This window comes from Marmota monax, unplaced genomic scaffold (assembly GCF_021218885.2).
Source record: "Marmota monax isolate L192 unplaced genomic scaffold, Marmota_monax_Labrador192_F-V1.1 WCK01_AAM20220418_F8-fsc00002, whole genome shotgun sequence".
Lineage (NCBI taxonomy): Eukaryota > Metazoa > Chordata > Mammalia > Rodentia > Sciuridae > Marmota > Marmota monax.
Genome location: NW_026693571.1, coordinates 8,208,776 through 8,235,510, shown reverse-complemented (window position 1 = coordinate 8,235,510; position 26,735 = coordinate 8,208,776). Strand labels below are relative to the sequence as shown.

At 39.2% G+C, this 26,735-nt stretch overlaps 1 protein-coding gene across 4 annotated transcripts in view; it reads right to left on the bottom strand.

The window, feature by feature from the left end:
- The window catches only part of Elovl6 (ELOVL fatty acid elongase 6), a 119,936-nt gene that overhangs the window by 6,319 nt on the left and 86,882 nt on the right, over positions 1 to 26,735 (bottom strand). For all 4 annotated transcript variants that reach the window (XM_058583774.1, XM_046458747.2, XM_046458748.2 and 1 more), the window contains one exon: positions 2,445 to 2,596. In XM_058583774.1, the coding sequence (XP_058439757.1) occupies positions 2,445 to 2,596 (152 nt within the window). The remainder of the gene's footprint in view (positions 1 to 2,444; positions 2,597 to 26,735) is intronic.

The following is a 26,735-nucleotide window of genomic DNA, read 5'->3' as shown; positions in this document are numbered from 1 at the left end:
GCCAGCAACACACCACGCCAAGCCTGTCAAGCCAAGGACTTGAGTCTGCCTCCATCCAGATGCAAGAGGAAGACTGCTAGGTGGCAGAGGGGAGTGGAACATTCGGGTCTACACTAAATTCACTACACTAATTTGGATGAATTAGCATCATCAGGTCAAAGCAACACAGAGCACAGACACCTGAGTGCTGCCATAGCAGCTCTCCCCCAAGAACTCCAGCTCCATCCACTATTCTAGAACTTCACTTTTCATCTGGAATAGAGTTAGGAGGGCACAGAGCAGAGGTCTAATCATGTGTTCAAAGAAAACTGATGAATATAAACAGCTTGAGGTGGCTCTTCAATAAAATATTCCTTAAAAAAGCAGAAGGGACTACTTTTATTCTCAAGCCCCTCAGTAGACACAACTCAGAACAGACAAGGGATCCTTGCAGACTTTTCTTGGGCTGGGGATATAGCTCAGTTGGTAGAGTGCTTGACTCCCATGCACAAGGCCCTGGGTTCAATCCCCAGCACTACACACACACACACACAGGCTTCTCTAGAACAAAAGAGTGAGATTGCTTCTTTGCAAACTGCAGCTTAACCCCTAAGTTCCAAGTTTGTAATTCTGTAAATATTTCAATAACAGAGTTACCTTAAAAAAGGTTAAAATTTGTTATTCAATTAAAATTTTTATACGTGTTCCATCTCTGGAATGATGGCACACGATGGGTTAAGGGTTAGTAATAAGATACCACTTCTGATTTAACAATGGGGATAGTTTTTATTGATTTATCCTTATTTAAGGATACTTATTATAGAGCATAAAAGAAAAGTCAAGGGAACATGATTTTCTCAACTTGAATAATTCTCAATTATGTAGAAATTGATTTATTTTAAAGGAAAAAAAAAAATCATGCTCCAAGAGTAAAGAATACCTGCTTCCAGTCTCAGACCAACCCCAGTTTTGAAAATAAGTGCTGATTTAGAAATCTTATGAACCTAAATAAAAAAAGAATCACTATGAAAGAAATATATCTAACAAAATGATCTTTTATCCACAAATGAAAAAAAAAAACAAAATTAAAATATTCTCACAATCTAAAAATTCCTAAAAATAGATTTCCAGACTTTGTACCTAATGAAATCAACACAAGTATGAAAAAATAGCTTCCTGGGGCCCGATCCATAAACTTTATATTGTAAAATTCTTTTTAGACAAAGTAGCCATTCTATTCTAGCCCCTATTAAATACCTGGTACATGGTTGGTGCTTAGTATAAACTTATTAAATAGATGAATCCACTTAATGCATTTTTCTCTAGTTTTCTAGTTATCTGGGACCATGTGGAAGACCTATCTTTGCACTGCTGCCCCTCTTAAAAAAGGTTTTAGAAAACTTTTCTGCTGCTGCTTGTCCTGACCTGGAATTGTCAAACCAATTGCAAGGTACTTGTAGGCAGCAGGTTTTTAGCACACAGTGACAAATATCAGAGAGAATTCATACCCAGGGGTATGAAACAGAGGCACCTTACAGAAGGCTGCTGGTAACTGACACTATAGGAGTCTTGTAATAAAATTATCTCTAACCCCCTTTTTAAGGGAAATAGGAGAGGGAACAATAAATATCTTTTCAACTAAATACAAGCACTTTTTAATGCCAGAGTTAAAATATCTGAATTAAATGGTACAATTCTTAACTGCAGGTTAAGAAAACAGAAACCAAAATACTTAGAGCTTATTGTCAGCAGCAGCTTCCTTTCTCAGGCAACAATGACATTTCCTGAAGAAGTGAGCTCATGTCAAATCCTTACCTCTTCATCTTTCAGTGTTTCTGCCAAATAGTGCCAACCTTCCCTTCAAGACCATTAAAGATTTGAAGGTAAAAACTCTAGAAATGTACACATATAGCCAGTATTGACGTCTAGAAGGGGAACTACCTTTTCCTTTCCCAGGTGATTGAAATCAAACAGCAACAGAGACCAACAATTAGCATTTGTTAATGAGAACAGGAGGACACCCAAACGAAAAGCTTATTTTCCTAATCTGAATCCTACTCAAGAGATCAAAGTATGCTTCGATATGGGGCTTGGAAACAGCTGAGCTGCCCTTTTTCCCTCAATCTAATATTAGCTCAACTGTTGATGGACCTTAGAGAGGGGGCTGTGTATATTTTATAAGCCCCCGGAAATGTATTTTTAGTAGTGCCTGGAAATTGGCATGTTCTACATAAACCATCTTGCCATTTATATACTTGAGGTACAATTATTTAAAAGGCTGGAGGAGACAGAGAAAGTGCAGATCCTTCAAAACCTCAAATTCGTTCATTATAACTTTCCTGCAACCAACAAAACAAGACTTTCAAGCCATTCATTTCTTTGTTCATTAAAAAATAAATAAATAAATACATGGACATGTAGCTACAAAGATGGGGGAGAAAAATGGAAGGAGGGAGGACACTCACCTAGTTCGGGTGCTTTGCTTAGCACAAATGCATAAGCCCAGAATTTGCTGACGGGTCCATTGTAAAAGCTCTGGTCACAAACTGACTGCTTCAGGCCTTTGGTCATCAAAATGTACACCATGTAAGCACCAGTTCGAAGAGCACCGAATATACTTCATAACAAAAAGAGAAAAGAAACAAGAGTCAGGAAAAAGTTAACTTCATCTCTGATGTTAACCATCCTTAGAAGACTGGGTGGCTGCTGACAGGAAACAGGCTTAGGAGAATCATGATTTGCATTTACCGAGAAGCATCTTTACATGTTCTGTAAACCCGATCTAACACAATTCTCAGTGCTTTATTCTGAAGACCATGCACATGATACCACCCTTCATCAGTGTTCAGTGAGGTGACAGAAAAGGGGATGGTTCAAAGAAGGGTATCATGAAGAACAGCTGTGACCTTGGTGTTTCAGTTTGAGAACTATTCCTTGGGGAAGAGGGGGAATAGCTGCAAAATCAGAATTATTCGTTTCTGTCCTGTTTCCAATCACTTTTCAAGCCCCAATGGCTCTCCATCTTAAAGATCTGTTAATCTCTTTAAGTCAACTCTTTTTCTATGTCTGGACTGGCTTCTTGTTTTGTTTTTTTTTTTTTTTTTTTTTTTTTTTTTTGGTGCTGGGGATTGAACCCAGGGCTTTGTGCATGCGAGGCAAGCATTCTACCTACTGAGCTATATCCCTAGCCCTGGACTGGCTTCTTTAAACCACTCTCTGAGCCTCTTTCTCAGAGAAACTGGAAGGAGCCTCCTCCAAGGCTCAGCTCCACTTCCTGGAAGCGTACCCCAGGCACAGGTGAGGATTCACCTCTGAGCTCCCCAGAACCACGTACCAATACCGCTTCACACACTGTTCTTCAGTATGCTTGCCTCCACGTGGGCAAAGGTGCTCCACCAAGATTGTTGAAAGAGGGAAAGACGGTTGAAAATACGGAGGAAATGAACCCCCCCTTGTATATGCTTTTTCTTCTAGATTAAGAACCTGCTAAGGAAACAGGGGAGCTCTGGAGTGTGTTGACTCAATAATGCAACCTGAAGCATGAAAGATTTGGCAACTGGAAAAAACAGATTCTATGGTGGAGTGAACCCCTTAAGCATTATGTTCCCAGTGTCTGAAACAACACCCAGTACTCAAAGGAGACCACTCAGCCCCAGAGGGAGCTGGGTCTGGTTATCCTACTTCTGCCCCAGAAAGCAGCATTCCCTACTAGAAATCAGTTGGGAAATGAATGAATGCCTGTGGAATTAAGTGGCTGCCTCACTAAATAGGGAAGTCTCTTCTCTAAAGGCATAAAGTCTTCATTAGATGATGCTACTCTTTTCAATATAAAAAATTAGTCGTTTTACAGTTGTTAATCTTGTTTAATCCTTCAGTGACTTCCCTGTGCACTTAGAATGAACTCCTGCTTCCAGACCAGGACCTAAGTGGCTCTGAACTCGTGATCATCCTGTCTCAGCCTTCCATTAGCATAATTTATAAACATCCCCTTCCCCACTAGTTGCAGCCCACCATATCTAGAAACCACACAGCCAGAACCATTCCCCCACTGTCTTTCCTGCTACTCTGTGTGCTTACTCTGTGTGCTTTGCAGGTAATCAGAGAAGAGCCAAAGAAGTTCGTTTGGAATAGTTACTTTCCTTTCATCTTCCTGGTCTACAAGTCATTGTAGTTTATTCCTAATTCCTAAAGTATTAACACAAATTATCCTTTTGATTATTAAATATTTATTGGCATGATTTTAGATAAGCTAACTCTGGCTGATAGTGGCACTCATGGAAGACTTTGGAGGAAGTGGTATTTGAATGAGGGCCAAATAGGAATTCACAGTTTGAGGGTTTAGGGTACAGGGAGGTCACTTCAGAGCACTGTAGCACTGGAGGCTTTAATATCACAGTGACCCACAATAATGCTGACAACAAGGGTATAGCACATATTATTGTCCCATATCTGGATATAAGCCTCATTCCCAAAGCTCTGAACAATAAGGTTGACTCAGAACAGAGGACAGTAGCACTTTTCAGGGAAACCGTCAGTGCCAGCCATTGGGCCCATGTGTCTGCGGGCAAAGGCGAATTGTTGTGATGTGACAATGCTACTGCTGGGGAGCAGGGGGGGAGATGCTTGGCCAATGGGATGATTGTTATTTGTGGGAAGCCACTAGCTCTGCCCCTGGCACATCTCAGTCACTGCAGACTTTGGAACCAGGTGGCTTTTCTAACAGCATCACACTGTGATACATCACCAACATATACTTTAAGGTGAGAAGACATTTTTTCTCCCTGAGTTGTATTACTTTGAAAGATAGGGTGATAATAGGAAAATATGCAGCTTATGTTCTGTGACCGCCCCACCACCTAGTTCTTACTTATACTCAAGGCAGACATTGCTAATCAACCTCTGCCCTCTGACTATGTCTGGGGGTGCACTAAAATTCTCAACCACTCTAAATCACTACCAATCAGAATCGCAAAGCCAAGCCATTGTGCACATTAAGCTTCCAATCATAGCTTGTTCACTTATGAGATTCATGACTGGGCAAGTCAAATTTTTTTTTCCTCATCTGAAGTGAGGATAACGATAGGTTCTATGAACTTTATAATGCAATATAAGAATAGCATTTAGTGTCAAGCCTTTGATATATAGATGTTCAATGAAAGAGTTTTTATTGTTATTATTATTCTTACTCTCCATTATTATCTGTTATTATTATTACTGTTTTATTTTATCCATCCTTCAATGTTAAATATCACCTTTACCTCACTCATCTCATTTTGTCAAGTTAAGAGGGTAAGGATAAGACTTGGAAAGTCAAGATTGTATGTTTTCTCTTATATATGGAAGCTACAGAGAAAAAAGGAAGAGAGAAATGGGGAGGAGGATCTCATGAAAACCAAAAGGAGATCAGTAGAATAGGGGAAAGGGACCAGGAGGTGGGAGGCAGGAAAAAAGGGGAAAAACTGGGGAAAGATATTGGCCAAATTATATTGATATGTTGCATGCATGTATGAACATGTGACAACAGATCCCACCATTGTGCCCAATTCTAATGCATCAGTTAAAAAATATGGAAGGAAAAAAAGAGGGTAAGGCTTATTATTACTAACTCAAAGTCAAGAAAACTGATTTAGAGAATTTGATTTGTCCCATGACTGTCCATGTTGTTCTAATTGCTATGAGAAACACACACACACACACACACACGATGCCCCCACCCCTGACAGTGCTGGGTTTACTCCTGGTGGGTTGACAGGATCAATGCTACCATGAGATGCAGTCACATCTACACTGTCTCTTAGCTCCTGCCTGGCCTGGCAGTGGCCTTCCACTCACTGGAAGACTGTATCACTGGTCTTTTTACAAAGAAACTCACACTCATGGTCTAAGTTCAGGGTCTGGCCCCTGAGACACCAGAGGAGCAGCTGGCAGCCAGTGTTCTCCTCCAGCCCCTCTGGGAGGTTTCCTGAGGCCCATGTAGCATGCTTCCCACGCAGTGTACATCCAGAACCTGCAAAAGCACAGATCAGGGAGCCCTTCAGCCCAGGGCTACGCAGGTGGCTCCACACCTGGCCGGCTCTGCCCCAAGTCTCCTATCTTGATACCAACTCACCTCTCCACAAAAGCTAGTCATATTCACCAACTTTGCATAATATAAGTGAAAGCTAGTAAGTTCACAGTAGGGTATGAAATGAACATTTGCTGCAGTATTTCTCAAGGGAGAGGCTCTTGGGATAATAAAGATTATTCTAAACCTACAGCTTTAGACAAGCTGAGCATTAGGCCACTGTGTTTATTGAGGGCAGATGACTACTGTAGCACATGCCTTTTCTTAGCTTTCAGGTCAAACTCACACACTTATTTATTCGTATTTTTGAAGACATCATTTCTCTTCTCAAAGTCTAGTTTTGATAACAGTAAAGGAGAAGCAGAGGGTTCAGTGAGGGGGAACAGTGGATGTCTCTGCTCCCCTCAGCAACATCAGGCCCAATGCCATAAGGAGACAAGGCGAGGTCACAGCCCCGATTCACTGAGGTGCCACTGTTCTGGTCTCCTCATCCAGAAGAAGCCCAGTTTCCTCATCATTAGCCACTCATCATGTGTGGGTACGAGGCATAACCACTGGGATACCTCACGGGGGAGGGGAGAGACCCATCTTGGGGAGGGAAATTTCTGTTTTGCACTACAGGTATTTACTTTCTGCACTGTTTGAGTGCTTTAAAATAACATGTATTAGATTAGTAATTAAAAAAAAAACTATTTAAATAGGTGCCTTGTCACAACTGACACATTGAATAAACAAGCACAATGGTACTAGGTATAAGGCTTTCCTAGGGGACTTTTTAGTATGAAGCTGAGATATAACACTAATCCAGCAGCCTTAGATAATCAACTGGCATTAGGACTGGTGGAGAAAACAATGAGTCATTTGTTGAAACAACACCTATTTATCAATACTGATTAAGTATCAGATATTATAGTACTCACTGGTAGGGCAGACAATCTACAGCCTATTGCAGAAGACAAGAAAAATGTGTATATGCATGTGCATGTGTGTAAATAAAAATAAAACAATATGAACAATTAGTGGTACACACAGAATACTGAAAGTGGGTGTATGTGCGTGTAACTGAAATTCTTTGGATACATACATAAACATGTTGGGACATTTACAATGAAAGTTTAGGAGGTAAGTTCTCATCTTAAATATAAAGTTAATCTTCAGCTTGCATTATTTTCTTTTGCAGCTGTAATACTGGGGTCCTTTTTAAAGAGGTATAAGAAATATCACCAATCTTCCTTAAACTCAAGCTTGATTATAAGGTTTTCTTATTTATCTACGTAAGACTAGATAATACTTTATTGTAGCCTTCCAATTTTATTGCTGTGTGGAAGCCAAAATAGACTATATCAGTAATAACTCAAAGAATTCCAGCATTCTGCTCTAAGAAGAAAGCACCTTGGGTATAAATCATCAATACTTGCAATTATTTCCACATGAATACCAATGGTTGATGAAACCATTTCTTTACTGGTCCTTGACCTAAATGTGGGATATTTTGGAATCCAAACATGGTTCCTAAGGACCTTTTATTCTGAAGTGCCAGCCACCGCCATATCCACCCTACTAACTTAGCCAAAGGTGCAATTACTTCCAGGATTGGGTAATGAGAACATTGTTATCACAATTTATATCCTACAATCAGAAAAAAACAAAAGTGTGAGCTATTGTTGGTTGTCAAAATATGGCAGCTGCTGACCCAACAGTAGCAATTCTTTATAAACTAGGAGAGGCCACTGATGTTTCTGATGACAAAATTTGAAGTGCCACTCGTCTTTGACTCAACAGTTTTCAGAGTAGGAAGACTACCCAATGATCCCAGAACAGATTAAAACAAATTAATAAACCCAACATTCAATGCAATGACTTTAGACTTAGGAGATGTTATAGCACCACAGTGCCTACAATATGGAATCATGGTATCTGTACATCAATATGTTTATACTGAACATGCAACCCAAATTCTACACACTTTCTGCCCTGATGACAACATCCTCAGTAGAGAATGTCTGCTTTAGACTTTGTTAAAAACACATTTTTCAATAATAATGTAATAAGCCATCTAAGCATGAATTTTTTTAACCTAAAAGTTCAACAGTTAAATGGCATATATGTAATAGTTTTTCTAATATTACTCCTCCACTGATTACATTGCGTATATAATTTTATTTATCTTTTACTACTGAGTACTATTTCTAGGTTTGACTTATTTATCTTGCTTTGGTTATTTAATCAGAAAGCTTAAAATAATCTCCCAAATATCTTGTAGATCAAGAAATATGAAGCTAGAAGATGAGAGAGGAGGGGAGGGGAGGGGAGGAGGGATAGGAAAGGCAGCAGAATACAACAAACCCTAGTATGGCAGTATATATAAACGTGTATGTGTAACCAATGTGATCCTGCAATCTGTACATGTGGTAAAAATGGGCGTTCATAACCTACTTGAATCAAATGTATGAAATATCATACGTCAAGAGCATTGTAATGTTTTGAGCAACCAAAAAAAGAAAGAAAGAAAGAAATATGAAGCTAAGATGGCATATTACACATAGATCATAATTGAAACTATGTATGTATTTGGGCCTAGGAATCTCATATACTTGCAAAAGTATACCAAGTTGTGTGTTTTATAATATCCAAACCTAATCTAAACATAAAAGAACATGATCTAAATGTTCACTGATTAGTCAAATGAATAATAATAATAAATACAGTAGAGCTATAAGATATTCCAGGTAATTGGGCACTGAATGTAGACATAAAATGTGCCAAGACATATGATTAAGTGAAAAACATATGGAGTAGATGGTCCAGATGATCTAACTCAACCTGTGTATATTCCATAAAGGTCACATATACATGTACTATAATCATCATAAAAATATTTATGGAGGAAACCCCTTCAAACTTTTGGTGTTGATTTACTGGAAGATGTTGTTGTACCATATCAATGCATTACTTTTTTTCCAGAAGCTATTAGAATACCAATTTTAAATTATTTCTAATATTTATAATGACTGTCATATATTAAGTTGATAACTAATATCAAACTATCTTTGGATTTTTTAAATCATTTAAAAAAATGGTACCTTAAAATCCTGAATGTTACTTAAACTCTTTTCTTCTCTGAGATCTTAGCTGGAGTATTAGTCTAGAGGGGAATTAAGACAGTCAGCAACCATGAAAAAGAATGGAGGGGCTGGGGATGTGGCTCAAGTGGTAGCACGCTCGCCTAGCATACATGAGGCACTGGGTTCGATTCCCAGCACCACATAAAAATAAAGATATTATGTTAAAAAAAAAAAGAAAAAGAAAAAGAGTGGAAATAAATAACTAAAAACTGAGATGGATGATAAGAAAGTAAAGTATGAGGTACAAAAGTTCAACCTAGTTTGGAATTGAATAAGTATAGATAAGGGTTTTTTTGAGAAATAATATATAAGCTCTGAGTTAGGAAGTAGCTTCCACTGAATTTTTTTGTAATGACACCTAAAATGACTGTCACATAGTATATGATGAATGCCACACTAATTAGATGGTACATGTTCCAGCGCAGAGTTTCCCGGTACCAAAGGCTTCTAGGAAGAAGCAGGAAATGGGTAAAATCTTGAAGCACAGAAAAGCTATCTTCGTGGCAGTTCTCCTGACAGGTGAGGGGAAGGCAGGTGGGCATGCTCTGACTGCTCTCTCCACTCACCACCATTCCCACTGATAAAGTCAGAAAATGTCCATCTTAAACAAATGTTCTGATTTAAAGGCTTGAGAGGAAGGGTTGACTTTGATCCACTTATCAGTTTCATTCCATTAAGTCAGCTCTGCATTGCTGTGATCAAAATACCTGACCAGAACAACTTAAGAAGTGGAAAAGTTTATTTGGGGCCCATGGTTGCAGAGGTTCAGTTCATGGTCAGCTGAGTCCACTGCTCTGGACCTGAGATAAGGAAGACCATCACAGTGCTCCTGGCAGAGGAAAGCTGCTCTGCTCATGAAACAGAGAAAACGTGCACATGCGAGAAGTCAGGAAGATGACAAGATCTAATCCCCCAGGGCAAGCCCCCAATGACCTACTTCTTCTAACCATGCCCCACCTGCAGCAGTTGCCACCAGTAATCCATTCAGATCATTAACCCATCAAGTGAATTGATTCACTGATGATGTTAGGGTTCTTGTAATCTAATCATCTCACCTCTAAGCATTCCTCATTAACAATAAGCTTTTTGGAGGACATCTCATATCCAAATCATAACGACTTAAAAATCTAGCCATGTTTTTTTTCAATAAGAAAGCGTTCATGGTTTAAATATTACTTAGATAATCACTCCTTGGCTTTTCAGCAATCTGATCAGTCAGACGCTGCTGCTGAGCACAGTCCTTGCATCTGGAGTGTACAACTTGGAAATAAGCCACTTGCTCTAGGTGCCTGGCAAATTGAAGAAACACTGGGGCCAAGTTTGAAAGACAAATGTGATCAAACCCTCCCACCCCTGGCAAAGTGGGGAGTGAGGAGGCATAGACAGATTTAGGAGGCCAACTGCTCGTGACAGAAGACCATTAGCAGAAGAAATGGCACATTTGGCTATAGAATTGATCAAGTGTTGGTTTGAGATCCTGATTAAGATTGTACCCTCTTTCATAAAACAAGTGGGATTTCATCTCCTTGACATTGCTGGCTGCTTTGGCCCCATCAGGTCCAGAAGCAGAAGGCAGCCGCTGCCTACTTCACCCTCACGTTCACCTGAGGCTGCCAGCTTCAATTCTGGCTGACTTTGTGCCAGATGATTGCAGAGTTTTCCACACTTTTTTAAACACCATCGAGTTAAAAGATGATTAAATTTGCTTATTGCCACAACTTCATGGTGTATTATCCCTGTTTTATAGACGAAGAAAAATGCTGAGAGGGTGGGGAACTTGCCCAAGGATCCACAGTTTTTATGTAGCAGAATTCTCTGCCTATAGCTAAGTGCTTACCGTGACCTGAGAGCTACTCCTGAAAGCTTCTCAGCAGGCTGTCATCTAGGGGCATGGTTCTCAGGCTGGCTGGACATGACAAAATCACCTCAAAGCACTGGAACAATCCCAAAGCCCAGAACCTATGTCATACCAACTGGGCCCAACCTTGGCTTTGGGAGCCCTGATGGGTTGTCGCCTTGGAGAACTCACCCTGCAAGAGCTGCCTTCCTGCCCACTTCCCTGAGGCCCTCCTCCATGAACCTGTGGAAGAAGTCGTTCCTCAGGTAACCAGTAAAAAAAAGCCGCCTACCTAAGAATCATTACCATCCTAGAAGAAAACCCTTTGCCCCGAATTTTAAGCCTGTTAGTTCTGCGAACTTTCACAGTCAATGTCTTCTGGTGGATATGTTTTCTTCCTTCTTCTTCACTGAACCACTGACAAGATGCTGTCTAATGTTTTCCTGAGGAGGCTGCCCATGCTTAAGGCATTCTGACTTTCAATTTCATATGAAAAGGACCATGTGCTGGCTTCCGGATTTTGTAATGGGAACCAATAAATAAAGTACAACCATTAGGGACTCTAAGTATGGCACAAAATTGAAAAGAAAGCTAAAAAGAACCTAAAATAAATGTGGACCCAGTCAAGATTAATGTCAAAGCCAAACAATTTAGTAGGATCACAAATGTGGTTGGTTAGTCATCTTGTTTCTACAGAAAACCTGGTTCCTTTGGGGGAAACTCTTCATCTCTTTTTGGACCAATACCAGATTATGAGAACGGTAACAATTCCAGTGCCAAGACTAACAGCTTTCCTCAGTTATTTCCACCACGCAGGCTTAACTAGGTTTCAAAACTGCATGAAGAAATCAAAATTTTTTCCCCCCTGAGCGATGACTGGTGACAATTTCATTGGGAGAGACCCCGAATCATGATATATAACATTGTTTGTATAGTTTCTCCCTTAACCTGATCCAATGATCAACAAACGCAAGAGACAACAAGGAAAGATGGAAGGAAAGAAGGGAAGGAAGAAAGAGGAGAAAGTCATTCTGATCCTCAGTTTGCCACACCCTTAAGACGAGGGACTGAAAATGTCCTTAAATCCAGCTGTAACCTTCTATGAGCTTAAGTTATGAGTACAAGAAACGGTGGCAACATACGTCATTACGTTTCTGCTTTTCATAAATAGTTTCCTCCTTATCAATCTGAAGACCCATTAGATATTCACCACTTTCGAAAGCAGCACATTCATTATTTTTTTTCCTGAAAATTTCATTGTTGTTCACAGTAACAGAAATACTATCATATGGCATACCAAAGAAGGTCAATTTAATGGATAGTCACCTACAAATATTTATTAAGGATAAATGCCTAAATGGCGATAGGCCCTCTGCTATGTCTTCCTTCTCACTGAAAAGAGGTTGGTTTTGCTTTCTTCCACATTTTTTTGGGGGGGTACATGTGTGTATGTTCTGTAACTCACTTTATTTGAAAGCGTGAATGGTGGGGTGTCTTTCCCTCTGGGGCCACTCCTGGGGTCTGATCACAATGTAGCTCTATAATGGAGGCAAATCACCTTCCTTTCTGACAGGGGGCAAAGCTTCAATCTTAGGATATTGGGTCGGGTGGGGTTTCTTCCTGTGGCCGCTTAGCCCTTTGCTCCTGGCTTTCCCACCATACTTTTTTCCACTATTCTCTCAGAAAAATCAGTCCTTTTAAGAAGAACACAGGCCATCCAAGCAACACTCCAGAACCTTATAGCACAGTTTAGTTTAAGAGATCAGTCAAATCTCTTGAAAAGAGCTGGAAGGAAAATGATATTCTGTTCTAAACCACATCTTTTGTTGATTTTTGAAAAAAGAGGAATACACAGAAGTACAGGAAATTCTGGGGGGTTTCTAATAGATTCCTAGGCCTGAAGATCTGGTTAGATCTACAGAAGATGAACTATACAAGGCAGGAAGGGGAGAGCCAGCCTCCCCATCATCTGGGTCCCTTACATCAGAAATATGGTGGTTCTAAAACAAGATCAAGTCACCATCACGAGATCAGAGGGATAAGACTGACAGGGATGGACTGAAGTCTGTTGACTGACAGGACTTGGCAGAGTGTCTAATTTCTAGCAGCTGATCAGTGATCTCTCAGAAGGCTGAGTGTGCAGGCTTAAAGGAAAAAAAAAGTGACACCTGAAAAAACTGTTTTTTTAAGGAACCATAGGAATTATTATTATTTTTTAGTTGTAGATGGACACAATGCCTTTGCTTATTTTTATGTGATGCTGAGGATTGAACCTGTGCCTCACATATGCTAGACAAGTGCTCTGCCACTGAGCCACAACCCCAGCCCCGGAACCATAGGAATTTATCTCCCAAGGGAAACTTGCTATTAAGCTCTTTAGTTGCAAAGCATTTATGGTGATACTCATATGGGTCACCCTTCCAATGTGTCACCCTGGCAATAGTTGGCAGTGACTCTGTTGCAGGGTTCACCTGCTTCTCCACGACACATCCCAGAAAGATAACTTAAACAACATGAGACATATCTCTTATGTCAGAGAGAAAAGAGATACCTTTTATCTCTGAACTTGTGCACACTTTAGATTCTGTCTTAATATCTCCAAGATGCTGGCATGGCTACTCTGATACTTGTGAATGTCCAAATGACTTTCTCTGGTACCCTCTCACCTCCATTTCAGGAACTGCTTCTACTATTTCTTCTTCTTCTTTTTTTCCCTAAACTTAAGTCTGATAATTTTTACTCTACTGAATAAAAGCCCAAACCAACGCCTTCCATTGTTCTGTATGAGAACTCAATAAGAACTCATGGCCTGAATTTAATCACAAAATCATTTTGAAAATGAAAATCTTAGCATAGATAAATATATAGAAAAATTCACTCTGGTCTATTCATTTTTTAAGAATTGGGAACATACTTAAACTCTCCCAAGTAATTCAGCTATTTCTGTGCTTTTCTTTCATCCTCATGCATTTTATTTTTTAAGGTCAAATCTGTTAGATTTCAATTCTTATCACCCTACCCCAGAACCGCCTTTTCTTTCTACAAAGTCATTTAGTTTTAATGCTCAAGGTAGAAAAAGCTTAAAATGTCATTGAGTGTGCTTTCACAAATTATCTAAAATGTCTTTGAGAGAAAAAGTCTTCAAGTGAGTTGTGCCTGTGATATTGCCCAGGGCCTTTAGGCATTGGTGAATAAGGACTCAATGAGCATTTTTGAGCTATGACATTTTTGACTATCAGTAGGGTTAGGTGACACAAAGGTTTCCAAAAGTCTGGGGATCTTGCCTTTTCTTGTTCCCTAGCTGAACTTCAAGGCTTTTATAAACTTCCTTAGAGAAGAATGTCTTCACCCTTTTTATTATTGAAGATAAGCACAGAGAGAAATGTGAATTCCTCTACCTTTGCCCTTGACTTCCCAGCCACCCGTACAAAGGAGGGGATTGATGCTTTAGGGCTCCTCCTCTGGAGAAGCAAGTTTCCATTGCTGTTTAAGAAATCAAATGGAAAGATAAGCCTAGTTCACGACTGGCAGAGAGTAGGTTTGCGTACCCCACTTTCTGGCCTGCTCCCTTCCTTGCCTCATTCTTTTCTCAAAATTCACAGTCCTTCCAAACTTTAGGTTCCAAAACACAGATCCTTCTCCATCTCTGCAGAAAATTCCCATTATTTCTCAATTAGATGTTAAGATTAGATAAATTCGACTAGAAGAGGGACTGACAGAAACTCCCTTATTCTTCCTGGGGAGTAGTAATATCTCAACCTTTAAAACTTTAGAGGCTCTAAATAATTTTAGACAGGGAATGGTAAGTTTTTAATCATTCATTAATTCCAGAATGCTCTATGCATGCCAGGCACTATTTTACATGAAGAAGGAATGACTTGTAGTTTGGGGACCTGGGGAAGTTTAGGAAAAATGTGAATAAGGAAAAATGTGAATATTAGGTTCTGAGGAGGCAGCAGTTAACAGATGGGAATCACATTTCTTGGAGTTTAAAGCAGAGAGACAGACAGGATGTCAGGAAATAAATAGTATGCCCCTTAGTGATAAGGAAAGTAGGGAGTGTCGAGTGAGGTACAGCATGTTTAGTTCTATAATTAATATGTTCATGTTTAGATAGATAGAGAGAACTCAATAATATGGTGACAGTTAAGCAGAGACTTAAAGGGAGTGATGGGGAGTTCTGTGGTTGCTCCTTCCATGACTGACCTGGATCCCTGGGTCAAACTGAGCCCCCTGCCTTTGTCTCCTGCAGATGGAGCTGGAGATGACTCACTAGGAGACCCGAGTCTCTTATGTCATCTAAAACTTTATATCTAGGAATTCTGTATATCAAAGGACAGTCAACAAAGTGAGAAGGCCATGTACAAAATGGGGGAAAAAATGTGCAAATCATCCAACTGATCAGGTGTTAGTAGCTAGAGTACATAAAGAATGCCTACAATTCAATATAGCAAACAGATAATCCAATTACAGAATGAACAATAATTACAGACTTGAATACACATTTCTCCAAACATGATATATAAATGAGCAACAAGTACATGAAACGATGCTCACCCTCACTCTTCATCAGGGGAATGTAATTAGAAGGGACACTAATAAAAACAAACAAATAATTAAATAAATAGTGTTGGCTAGAATGTGGAGAAAATAGAACTCCTGTGGCCTGTTGGACTATAAAATGGTGCAATAACTATGGAAAATGGTATGGCAGTTTGCCTGTTTTCATTAACATAAAAAAACTAGAACCACCATATGAATCACCAATTCTACCTCTGAGTATATGGTTTATCCCAAACAATTGAAAACATGCTCTTGAAGAATTGTCTGTATGTGTATGTACTTGTAGCAATATTCTCAACAGCCGAGAGGGAAGCAATTTACGTGTCCATTGGTGGATGAATGAATAAACAAAATGTGATGTGTCATACAGTGGAATATTATTTAGCCTGAAGGAGAAAGAAAATTCAGATACATGCTACAACATGGATGAACCTTGAGGACATTATATTCAGTGAAATAAGTCAGTCACAAAAAGAAAATGCCTGGGCTGGGGTTGTGGCTTAGTGATAGAGCGCTCACCTAGCACAGGTGAGGCCCTGGGTTCAATCCTCAGCACCACATAAAAATAAATTAATTAAAGATAAGAGAAAATACCTGATGATTCAGCTTATGGGATATCTAAAACAAAGTTCATAGATACAGAAAGTAGAAGGTTTTCAATGGCTGAGGCAAATGGAAATGGGGAGTTATCTTTTAATGGATGTGGAGTTTAAGTTTTGCAAGATGAGGAAGTTCTACACATTGGCTCTACAACAATGTGAATACAGTTAACACTACTAAACTACACATGTAAGAATGGCTGACATGGTAAATTTAATTTTATGTTTTTTCCCCCCTCACCATCAAAATAAAGAACATTGGAGAGGCCTTTAGATGTCTTCAAGTCTAAACTCCTATACTCTGTGGAATCACTTCCATAATGCCAATTAAGTAGATGACTTTTTTGGGGGGTATCAGGGATTGAACTCAGGGGCACCACTGAGGCACATCCCCAGCCCTATTTTGCATTTTATTTAGAGACAGGGTCTCATTAAGTTGCTTAGGCTGGCTTTGACCTCATGATCCTCCTGTCTCAACTTCCTGAGCTGCTAAGGATTATAGGTGTGAGCCACCATGCCCGGCAGTGGATGACTTTTTAAAATATTAGTGGGAAAAGTAAAAAAAAAAGAAAAAGAAAAAAAAAGGAAGGATGGAAGGAAGGAAGGAAGAAAAAACCAAAACCCTGACAAATCAGAAAGGCCAAACATAGGAGACATGTACCTTTGATAAAAACACAACAATGACTGTGAAGTAAATCAAAGGTTTTGACAATGAGATGAAAAGCTTGAAACAAAACTTGATCAAAACTACAGACATAGTAGTGCTGCATTGTTAATTTGAAGATAGAAACACACAGAAAGCAGATGAGAAAAACTGAGCACCAGGATCACACAGTCCTAGCCCGCATCTTGCTGGACATCTTCGAAGAAATTGCCTGGTAATTACTGAGCACTCCATCTATAAACTGAATCTGTTTATGAGTAAAAATGAAGAATTGAGATGAGTGCTAATAAAAAGACCATAAATGTCTTGGGAAGAAAATGTTATGAAGTTCAAGAGCCGATGAGGATGAGACCAGAACTCTTCTGTATATAAATACGTGACAACATGACAAGCTGGTCCAAGTTTTCACCATAGAATATGGATTCAGCCATGATCCACAAACCCATTGGACCTCCACAGAAATCTTGAATTAAGGAACCACTTCTGGTACTGTTATGTGTAACTATCAGGACGGATTAATTTCATCTGATCACTTGAGATGAGCCTGGAGTACCTAATTATGAGCAAAACCAAAAGGGTACAGACATTCTTTTAGAAAACTTTGATTGAATTAGATTGTTTCTATCTGGGTTTATTCCCCTAGAAAAGCTTATTCTCTGCCTAACACATACTAGGTTCTATTTAATATCAAGGTGTTTTAGTCAGCCTTTTCACTGCTGTGACTAAAAGATCCACCAGAACAATTGTAGAGGAGGAAAAGTTTATTTGCAGGCTCACGGTTTCAGGTCTTAGTCCACAGAAGGCTGGCTCCACTCTTTGGGGCAGAACATCATGGTGGGAGAGTAGAGTGGAGAGGAACAGCTTGACCATCAGGAAGCAGAGAGAGGGAAAGAGAGACTGCCCTCTTCCTGATACAAAATACATACCCCATAGCCATGCCCCTCAATTCCCACCTCTCCTAGCCACACCCCACCTGCCTCCAGTTACCACTCAGTTGATCCCATTAGGGAGTAATTTACTGATTAGATTAAGGTCACAGCCCAATCATTTCTCCTCCAAACCTTCTTTCACTGTCTCACACGTGAGCTTTCAGGGGATACCTCACATCCAAACCAAAACACAATGGTTAAGAAAATGAGAAATCTGTTTTTACCAAACCCATATATTAATGGGAAACGCTGTCAAATACATACAAATAGCTTAATAGTTTGGGGTTGATAATAAAGCTGGGTGAAGTGACAGTGACCAGGGATGGGGGGCAGGGACGTCTGCTGAGATGAGAGAAGCCGTCTCAGAAGAGGTGACAGTGGATAAACTGCAAAGCACACCGAGCTGGCTATGCTTGACATACCAGACCAGGGAGGCTGGCTGTGCCGCAGCTGTGATGAGATACAGCATAGAACAGAGCTTGCAGGGCCTTTGAGGATCTTACAGGGCCCCCAAAGAGCAACACTAACAGCCCAAATAATGAAATTCATTTTATTCTAATGGCACTGTCCACACATTGGTGGGGTTTAACCCTGGCTGCCATATGGAGAATGGACTGTAATATCAGACATAATAATGAATATAATTTCGATAATCAGCATATGTCATTTATGGATATTAGTAAAGAACATTTATTCTTGTTTTGACATAAGAAGTCAATCAAAGAGAATATCTGGAAGAATACCACATCTCTGATACCTAAAGATGTTGGTAGCTGGTTCATGGTAACAATGGACATAAGAGCAGCAGACACATTTGTGTTGGATTCCAGCAGCTGACCACTATCGCACCACTGTTACGGGTGGTGCGATACAGTCAGGAAAAATAAAGGTTATTGGCTTGAACAACAGGGTGGCTAATGATGCTAGGCATTGAGATAAAGAGGAAAGGGATTAATTATTAACTTATTTAATATTGATTAATTAAGCTATAGTAGGGAGTTGGTAGGATTGGCAAGAACATTTTTATAGTTTCAGATCATGTTGGGTCACCTAACAAAGACAACGCAGACTGATAGGAAGCAGGGTTGCAAAAGATTTGGCAAACTACATGTGCATGTATTTGGAGGAATGTGAGGGGGGAGAGAATCAAGGAGACATTTCCCTCATGGAAAGTCACAAGAGGGATGAGATGCTCTCTGGGGCTGCCTTCCCTCTCAAGGCTCCCAGAGATGGCATGAGGCCAACCAGGAAGCTGACGGATAGCAACTTCCTCAAGTGAAAGGTTACCAGAATACTGATGTTATCTCAGGTGCAAGCATCCAGTTAATAGTCCACAGCTGGAAAAATGTCTGTGGAAAGGTCAGAAGCATAAAAATACATGAGTAAGAAGCAAGTATGCCAAGTAGGCCAGAGGGTCACAGTCTGATACTTCTCCAGAGCAGCACACGGTGCATGGACCTCTCATGCCCTGTTGTCTCCCAACAGCCTTTGTTGTTCCACAGGGACAGCTAGTGTAGGGGCCTTTGGACTCCAGTGAGGAGAAAGGGTCATGCAAGCCCCTAAAATTATATAGACATTTTAATTACAGTAAACAACAGAGGTTGCTACAAATGCTTATATTTCCAGGTCCCACCATCAGAAACTCCAAATGAATAAATATTCCAGATGTTTTAATGTAAGTGGCTCACAGGTCGCAATCTGAAAAACCCACAAGGTTTTCCTCAAAACAAGCAAAAAAAAAAAAAAAAACTTATTCCTGTCTAATGAAAGGCATTCACACACAAAGTCTTTCTGGATTTAGCCCATACCAGCTGTGTACCACCAAGCAAAGATCATGAACTTTCCAGCCAAACTAACTAGTCCTGATCCTGCCACCCATTAAGTATGGTCCCTTTATTCTAAGCATCAGCTCCTTCATACTCAAAATAGGGACATTATATGAAATTATATGACATTTCATTATATGAAATTGAAGCATGACATTTTGAAATATCACTGAATACAATAAGGATAGTCCTTAAGTGTAACATCTGAAGAAATATGAATCCCTTACATCTAAACTATATTCAAGAATCACATCATTTCAAAGCTAGTGTCTTCATAGCTCTAAACTACACATACAATACGGCCACATGAGAGTAGCACAGTAGTGGGAAACAGAAATACCCATCAATTTGGGTCATTATTTTCTGAACCATTCTGTTGTTGAGGTGCTTTAGAAGTTCTCAGTGTGATTTGGGCAAGTACTCTGCTGTTAGCTTGCTGATCACCATTGGTCAATTATAACAATACTATCCAGTACTCATTAAGTTGTAGTGCCGGTAGCAGAACAGAAAAACAATTAAAAGAACTGAGCACTTTCTAGAGAAGAAACAAAAGTTAAACATGACAAAAAGTCACTATAGTTAGTTTGTACTTATTTCTTGTGCTTAAAATTACATTTTAAAGCATAAAATACATGGATATAGAGAGAAAGTTTCTGAACACACATTCCTACTTAACATTTACTTCTATGGGAAAATTTATATTGAATTATGAAAATTCTGAAATTATTTGATTATTTTGAAATATTGAAGAAAATTATTCCGATAATAAAACGTGAAAATCCTAAAGCTATATTTTCTTTGTAGATGTGTCATAAGGATGAGTAAGCAGAGGTAAGGTATCTGGCATAAGTCATCTAAATTGGTTCTTAGGTTTTGAAATTTAAGAGAAAAACTTCTAATTCTCTACTCTCAACAGAGGGGGACTGGTTGCTTTAAATCCAGGTATTCTTAAAAATTATTTGGAAGATGAAAAGTTTTCAGAACAGCAAACACTTCTCATCCAATACTGAGGCTTCTTCCTATTTGTTCCTCTTTCAAAGGTCTTGAAGAATTACCTAAAAGTCACAAGGTAGACTGATTGAGATCCTCGGCTCCTACATGACTATGGCAGCCTGGCAGTGGATGGCTGATTTTCTTTTCCTTTTTATTCTGTAGTTTTAACTAGACTGGTTTTGAGCAGATGTTACTCTCCTTCACATCCCATTAGTCCAAACCACAGATTGTTTCTGAGGACAAAATTCCTTTAGAAATAAGGATTAAATCTAGTCACTATTCTTGTACCTTGACTCTGTGTCCGTCCCCCCCCCCCACCCCCCAACTACAATACTGATCATTTGAATGGGCTAAAAACCTGGCAGCTCTAAAAGGTAATTATTCTCACTTTTGGACTCCATTCAGTACACGAAACAATAAAAGCCTTCTGGAAGGTTTCCGGGCCCAACTGTCTGACTCCACTTCCCATTCCGCAAAAATACAATGAGTTTTTCATGGGCACCTATCATTAATGTGACAGCAGAGAGGCTTGGTCTTATCTTGTTCATATAGGTACTTGAACTACATTTACATTTTTAAATAAAGAAACAATAATTTAAGGTTTCTGGCTGGATGAAGGAGGAGGTAATTTTTTGAAAAAAAAATACAGCTTTTATTTTCTAATTGGTGTTCAGTATAAAATACTTCTAATCAAAGGGACTTCTGGTAGCTGCTTTTAGACGAAAGGTTGCTTATTTTATTCATAATAATTAGAATCAATTTGATTGTGTTCTTTTTTTAGGATGTCTGCCTTTTGGTTGAAAGGTTACAAATACATGATTTTATTAAAATTTTGAGAGAGTTGTAAATTATAAACCTATTTAGCATTTATAAAACATCTCACAGGGTCTTCCTATTCAAGGAAATGAGAGATAATGGATGGCCAAGCTGGCGTGATGATGATCCTCAGGTTGGAAACTTCCAGGGCCTTCTAGCATTTTCACACAAAGGTTCTAGTAGAACTGTGTGAAGAGTTTGCTTTTAAAGCAAGCAAAGGGCACTCCTCAGGGTATTACAGCTTGCATATTTTATGGGAACCAAAAAGAATGAACACTAATTTTATCAAAGCACTGGGTATAGCAATCACAAGTAAAACATGAGGAATTACTTGGACATACCAGTGTTTCAACACAGAGACTACAGTTTAAGTTATCCAGAACTTATACAATAGATCTAGAAAGAAGACCTCTAGAAAGAAGATCTGCCCACGTCATTATTATTTGAATTACCCAACCCAGCAAATTTTACTCTGTTAAATATATTGGGTAATGACCATGTTTAATTTAGTATAAAGTGTTTAAACAGGCAACATTAATAGTGAAGTTCATTCAGTCTTCTTTTAATGATCAAGTATGGAGAGAGTAGTATATAAAAACACTGTGAGCCCAAAATAACCATATACAGACTGCTTATAAGCCTGAAACTGCTTTCCAGGCAGTTTCAGAAACGTAGATCAATGCCAACCTTCTACTAGATTTCCTAGATGAAATTACTTCTAAGAGATCCCATGCCTTTTTGGAGATGCAAGCAGAAAATCACAAGCCTAGCTGCTAACACTGTATGTGAATTATATCAGATCCATGCCCAATGAGAAACTTTGAGGCATTGAACCAACTTTTCTTCTTATTTAAGCAGCTCACTGTTTTAAAAGTATCACTGTCATATGAAGACAGCAAGACATAAATTTACAGGGGCAATGTTCCTACCCCAAGACCTCTAGGCTGCATGTCGAACACAGCCATGGTGATGATGGAGGAGGAGAATACTTGGGTATTTAGAGGTCTCGTGGTTCTGCAGTAGATAACTGTGTTGAGGCTACTATCTTTGTATGACAGAATAGGCTGTAGGATTTACTGTATGGATTTTACTGTGAAGAAGTTTCCCCAACCTCTCTGAGCAAAGGTTTTAATTTGTAAAATGAGAATAAAGTACATACCTTAAGACAGTCTTGAAAGTTAAGTAAGACACATCAATAAAGAGAGCTTAATATAGTGCCAGGCCCCCATTGAATAATACCTATTGTTTGTGTTAGCATATAAGTTCAAAGATCAACATTCTTTCAAACCTTTGATACCCTGATTTCACATAACACTGCCAGATCTTGGGTGTTTAGAACATGTAAGGAACAAGGTGACGTTTTTATTCTAGGCTCCATCTGAGCAGCAAGATTTATCATTAATCATTTACCAGTTATCAACTACATGGGAACCTGCACAGTAGAAATTCTGTGCCAAACACCAAAAGCACAACACATACTGTTTGCAAGATATGTTGCCCTCCAGTCATATACGGAATTGTGACATTAAGAATCACACCTGGTGCTGGAGTTGAGGTTGCAGGGAGAGAGTGACAGAGTTCCTCCACAAAAGGCCACAGTAAGTAGTCTCTCTGGAAACTCTACAGAAAAAACTCTGACTTTCTATGACTTAACTATGCATTAGAACTAACTTCAGATTCTATCTTATTGTAATCTCATCACGTGTGTGTCAAAGTCAAGAAAAATATATTGCATGTATTACAAAGGGAGGCTATAAAGAGGACCACTAAAATAGTCACAGGTTAGTCAAAGACGGAAGAAAACAGGCATAGCCAATTTAAGACAAGATACACCAAGCAGAAAAACGTGCATTGTCTTGATTTTCAATGACTTCAAACTGTAACCCAGTTTTGTTCTATGAATTTAAGGATCTATGTCTTCAAAGAGAACAAAAAATTACATATGCATCCGAGAGGTGCCAATCAGCAGATCAGAGACCACTCAAGTGAGATTCCTTCACTCCTAGGTGTGACGAAAATGGGTTTGGTTTCAGCAAAAATGTGTGAGATGGGAAAAAAGCAGTTTGAGAAGTTAAGGTGAAATCTCCTAAGCCAGGCTGCCCCATTCAAGATCAAAATAACTCTAAAGTTTCAACTATACTTTTAAAACAGAAATAAGATTCCCCCCCCCCAGTTTTTCTCTCCTGATTTCTGCAGTCTTGCCTTGCAATTTGTTGATTCAAGCCAGTATAAAGTTTAATTTAAAACTAAGTCCTTTCAGAGAACTCAAATCCCTGCTCTTGTCTAAGAGAACTCTGAATATCTAATGATTCCTAATGTTTTCCCATTATCAACAAAATTCTATTGAGCTGCCTTGAAAATTTCTGCTTCAGCTCTGGGTTAAACACAAATAATTGGAACTTACGAACATGCTTTCCTAGCTACTTCAATCACCCCACACATCCACTGTTAAGTCAATGATGCATACAACTCAGGACAAAAACCAAACACCAAAACCCAAGGCCAATCCTCAAAAAAACAAAAACAAAGAAATAAACAAACAAAAAAACCACTTAGGCCACTTCTCTATCATTGTACATTAGAAATGAAATGAAAATAGTAAAGAAAATCACTGCTTTTATTACATTGTTAGAAACTGCAGTGCATAAATAACGAAGTCTTATGCTTCAAATCAGTCATTTTAAGTACATAACTTGATTCTAAGTCCCAGGACTCTGAAAACTCTAAGAACTCTCTCTGATAACAATGAACACAGAGAGGATTATTTGGGTATCACAGTCCCCAGAAGAAACAATTTAGTTGTTAGTGACAATAACTAAGGATCAAACAGCCTGCATCAATTCTCATTTGTAATTTTTTTTTGCAACATTTAAATGATAGGAAATGACTTCCAAGAAAAGCTAGCTACCAATTAAACAAACTCATCTACTGGCATTACTGGCTAAAAGAATTGCTGGTTTCAAGGCTGCCCAAACTATGTCATATGCAAAATCGAGTGAGATCTAGGCCACCTGACTATGCCACAGCATCATCAAAAATAGATCAGCAAATACTATTTGGAGCTTTTGGTTGAACTATAGAAAATAACCATTGAAAGCTTTCATGAAAGAGCTACCGATATTTTCACAGCTGGGGTTATAAGAGGCCTGTAAGAGTTGTTTCATATGGGAAGGGATTATGCTTAGAAGGAAGAATTTTGTTGATGAACACAGTAGCAGATAAGCATAGTGTAGGTGAGCAGTGTTTCTATACCAACCCCAACCAATTTCTTTTCTATAGTCCACTCACATCCATACCTCAAAGACATGTGGACTCTCAGGGGAGGGAAGGCTCTCCTCTCAAAGTGTCAGTCAATTTTCTGCCCTCTAACGGGAATCTCTGGGATAGAAACTTCTACTACCCTTCCATATTATTCCCTTTAATGTTTTCTTTTGCCAATCCTCAACTTGTTTACTTCAGCTTAATAATGGACATCAGATCAGCATCATTTGATACATTCCAGATGATATGATTAGGCAATTTTACAAAAAGTTCATTCCTTTGGTCTGATGCATTTCTTAAGGATCCAAAATCTTGTTATTAAACACACACACACACACACCCCATGCCAAACATGAAGGATCTGTGAAGTAACACAGGAAGTTTATCAGCACTGTAATCTTAATTCAAAACAATCCTTAACAAATGCTGCAAGTGTTAAAGTACATCCTAAATCACCATCCAGTGGCTTTAAGAATGCTCATGTAATTTTTCAGTAAAGCTTCAGAAGGTCTATGGTATTTGGCTATCTAAATACTGAATCATTTTGGGAAAATGATTTAAAGCACCTTACATGGTAGCTGTTTCAAGTTGGCTTAGCACCTATAATACAAAGATAATTATAGAAGCCATATCTTTGTCCAACTTCAAATGTATTAACTACACTAGAGAGAATTAATATTATGGTAAAGAGCCTCAAGTTTAACATTAAATTCCTGGAAAGACATACTGTTGGGAGTCGCCCTGGCTCCAAAGACTAACTTCCCCATTCCCCGAGAAGAGCTGTCCAAAGGTGAGCCCTGCTGGCTCACATGATCCTTACCCACCAATCAGAAAGCACCCCATGCTGACTGTCCAACTGTTCAACCATTAAACTGTCAAACCAACCCCAGCTCTATAAATATGCAGAGCAGTTCCTCAATAAACAGGCACTTTCTCTGACAATGAGCCTTGTTTGTTCTTTCACATACTCTAAAACTTTCACAGTAAATATCTGTGGATAATGAGATTAAACATTTTGGGTGTATGCTTTATTGGGGTTTTCAGTTTTCATACAGAGAATTCTCACTTTTATAATTGGAAATTTTTGAGAGAGAGAGAGAGAGAGAATTTTTTTTTAATATTTATTTTTTAGTTATCGGCAGACACAACATCTTTGTTTGTATGTGGTGCTGAGGATCGAACCCGGGCCACACGCATGCCAGGTGAGCGCGCTACCGCTTGAGCCACATCCCCAGCCCGGAAATTTTTTTAATTAAAAAAAAAAAAAAACCTACTGAATAGCTTTTTCAGTGGTAAAAAAGCAAAAGTTGCCAAGTTGACTGTAACTTCTGGGAGCACGAGAGGCCATCGCGAGAAGCCATCTTTGTGCACATACAACCTCACAGTTCTTTCTCAAGTTTGTGTGCATCACAACACACCGATGATGGTAGAGGCAAGTCTGGAGCATCAGAGTGACCTTCAGGTCAGTGCCCATCAGCAAGGACCTCAGCTAAGGTAAGGAGAGGCCAGTCTGTCCACCCATGGTGCCATCTGGAAAGTAGGGTGACGTTCTCCTGACTTCTCATCAGTAGGCCCCTTTCACGGCAGCTTCAAATTCTCCCTCACTGTGGGACATGTTTATATAAAAACAAAAACAAAATATGTATTTACTCAATTGATGTTATGATTTGTTTCCTGGAAATATCTGAAATTCCAGGTTTAGTTCCCGAATTTGAGGGAAAGGCAGAAAAATTTTCCTTATTTCTTCCTTTAGAAAAAAATATATTAATTTCTTAAAAAGAAAGATTTATTAAGTGCTTACGTGAGCCACAGTAGAAAACCAGACATAATAATCCCTGTCTTCCTGGGGTTTGGAGTTGGGGGGAGAAGACCAATAAGGAACAAGGTAAGTGACAGAGTGGGCTGGACGGTGTCACGTGCTAAGGGAAAAATAAGTCAGGAAGGAGCCATAAGAAGGGTAGATGGGAACACAGTCAGGTGGGTTGGAGAGTCAGGGTAGGCCTCATCACGGTCAGACCTGAGTGAGGATCTAAGGGGCAGGGGGAACAGCCACTAGAATATCTGCGCAAAGTATGGTCC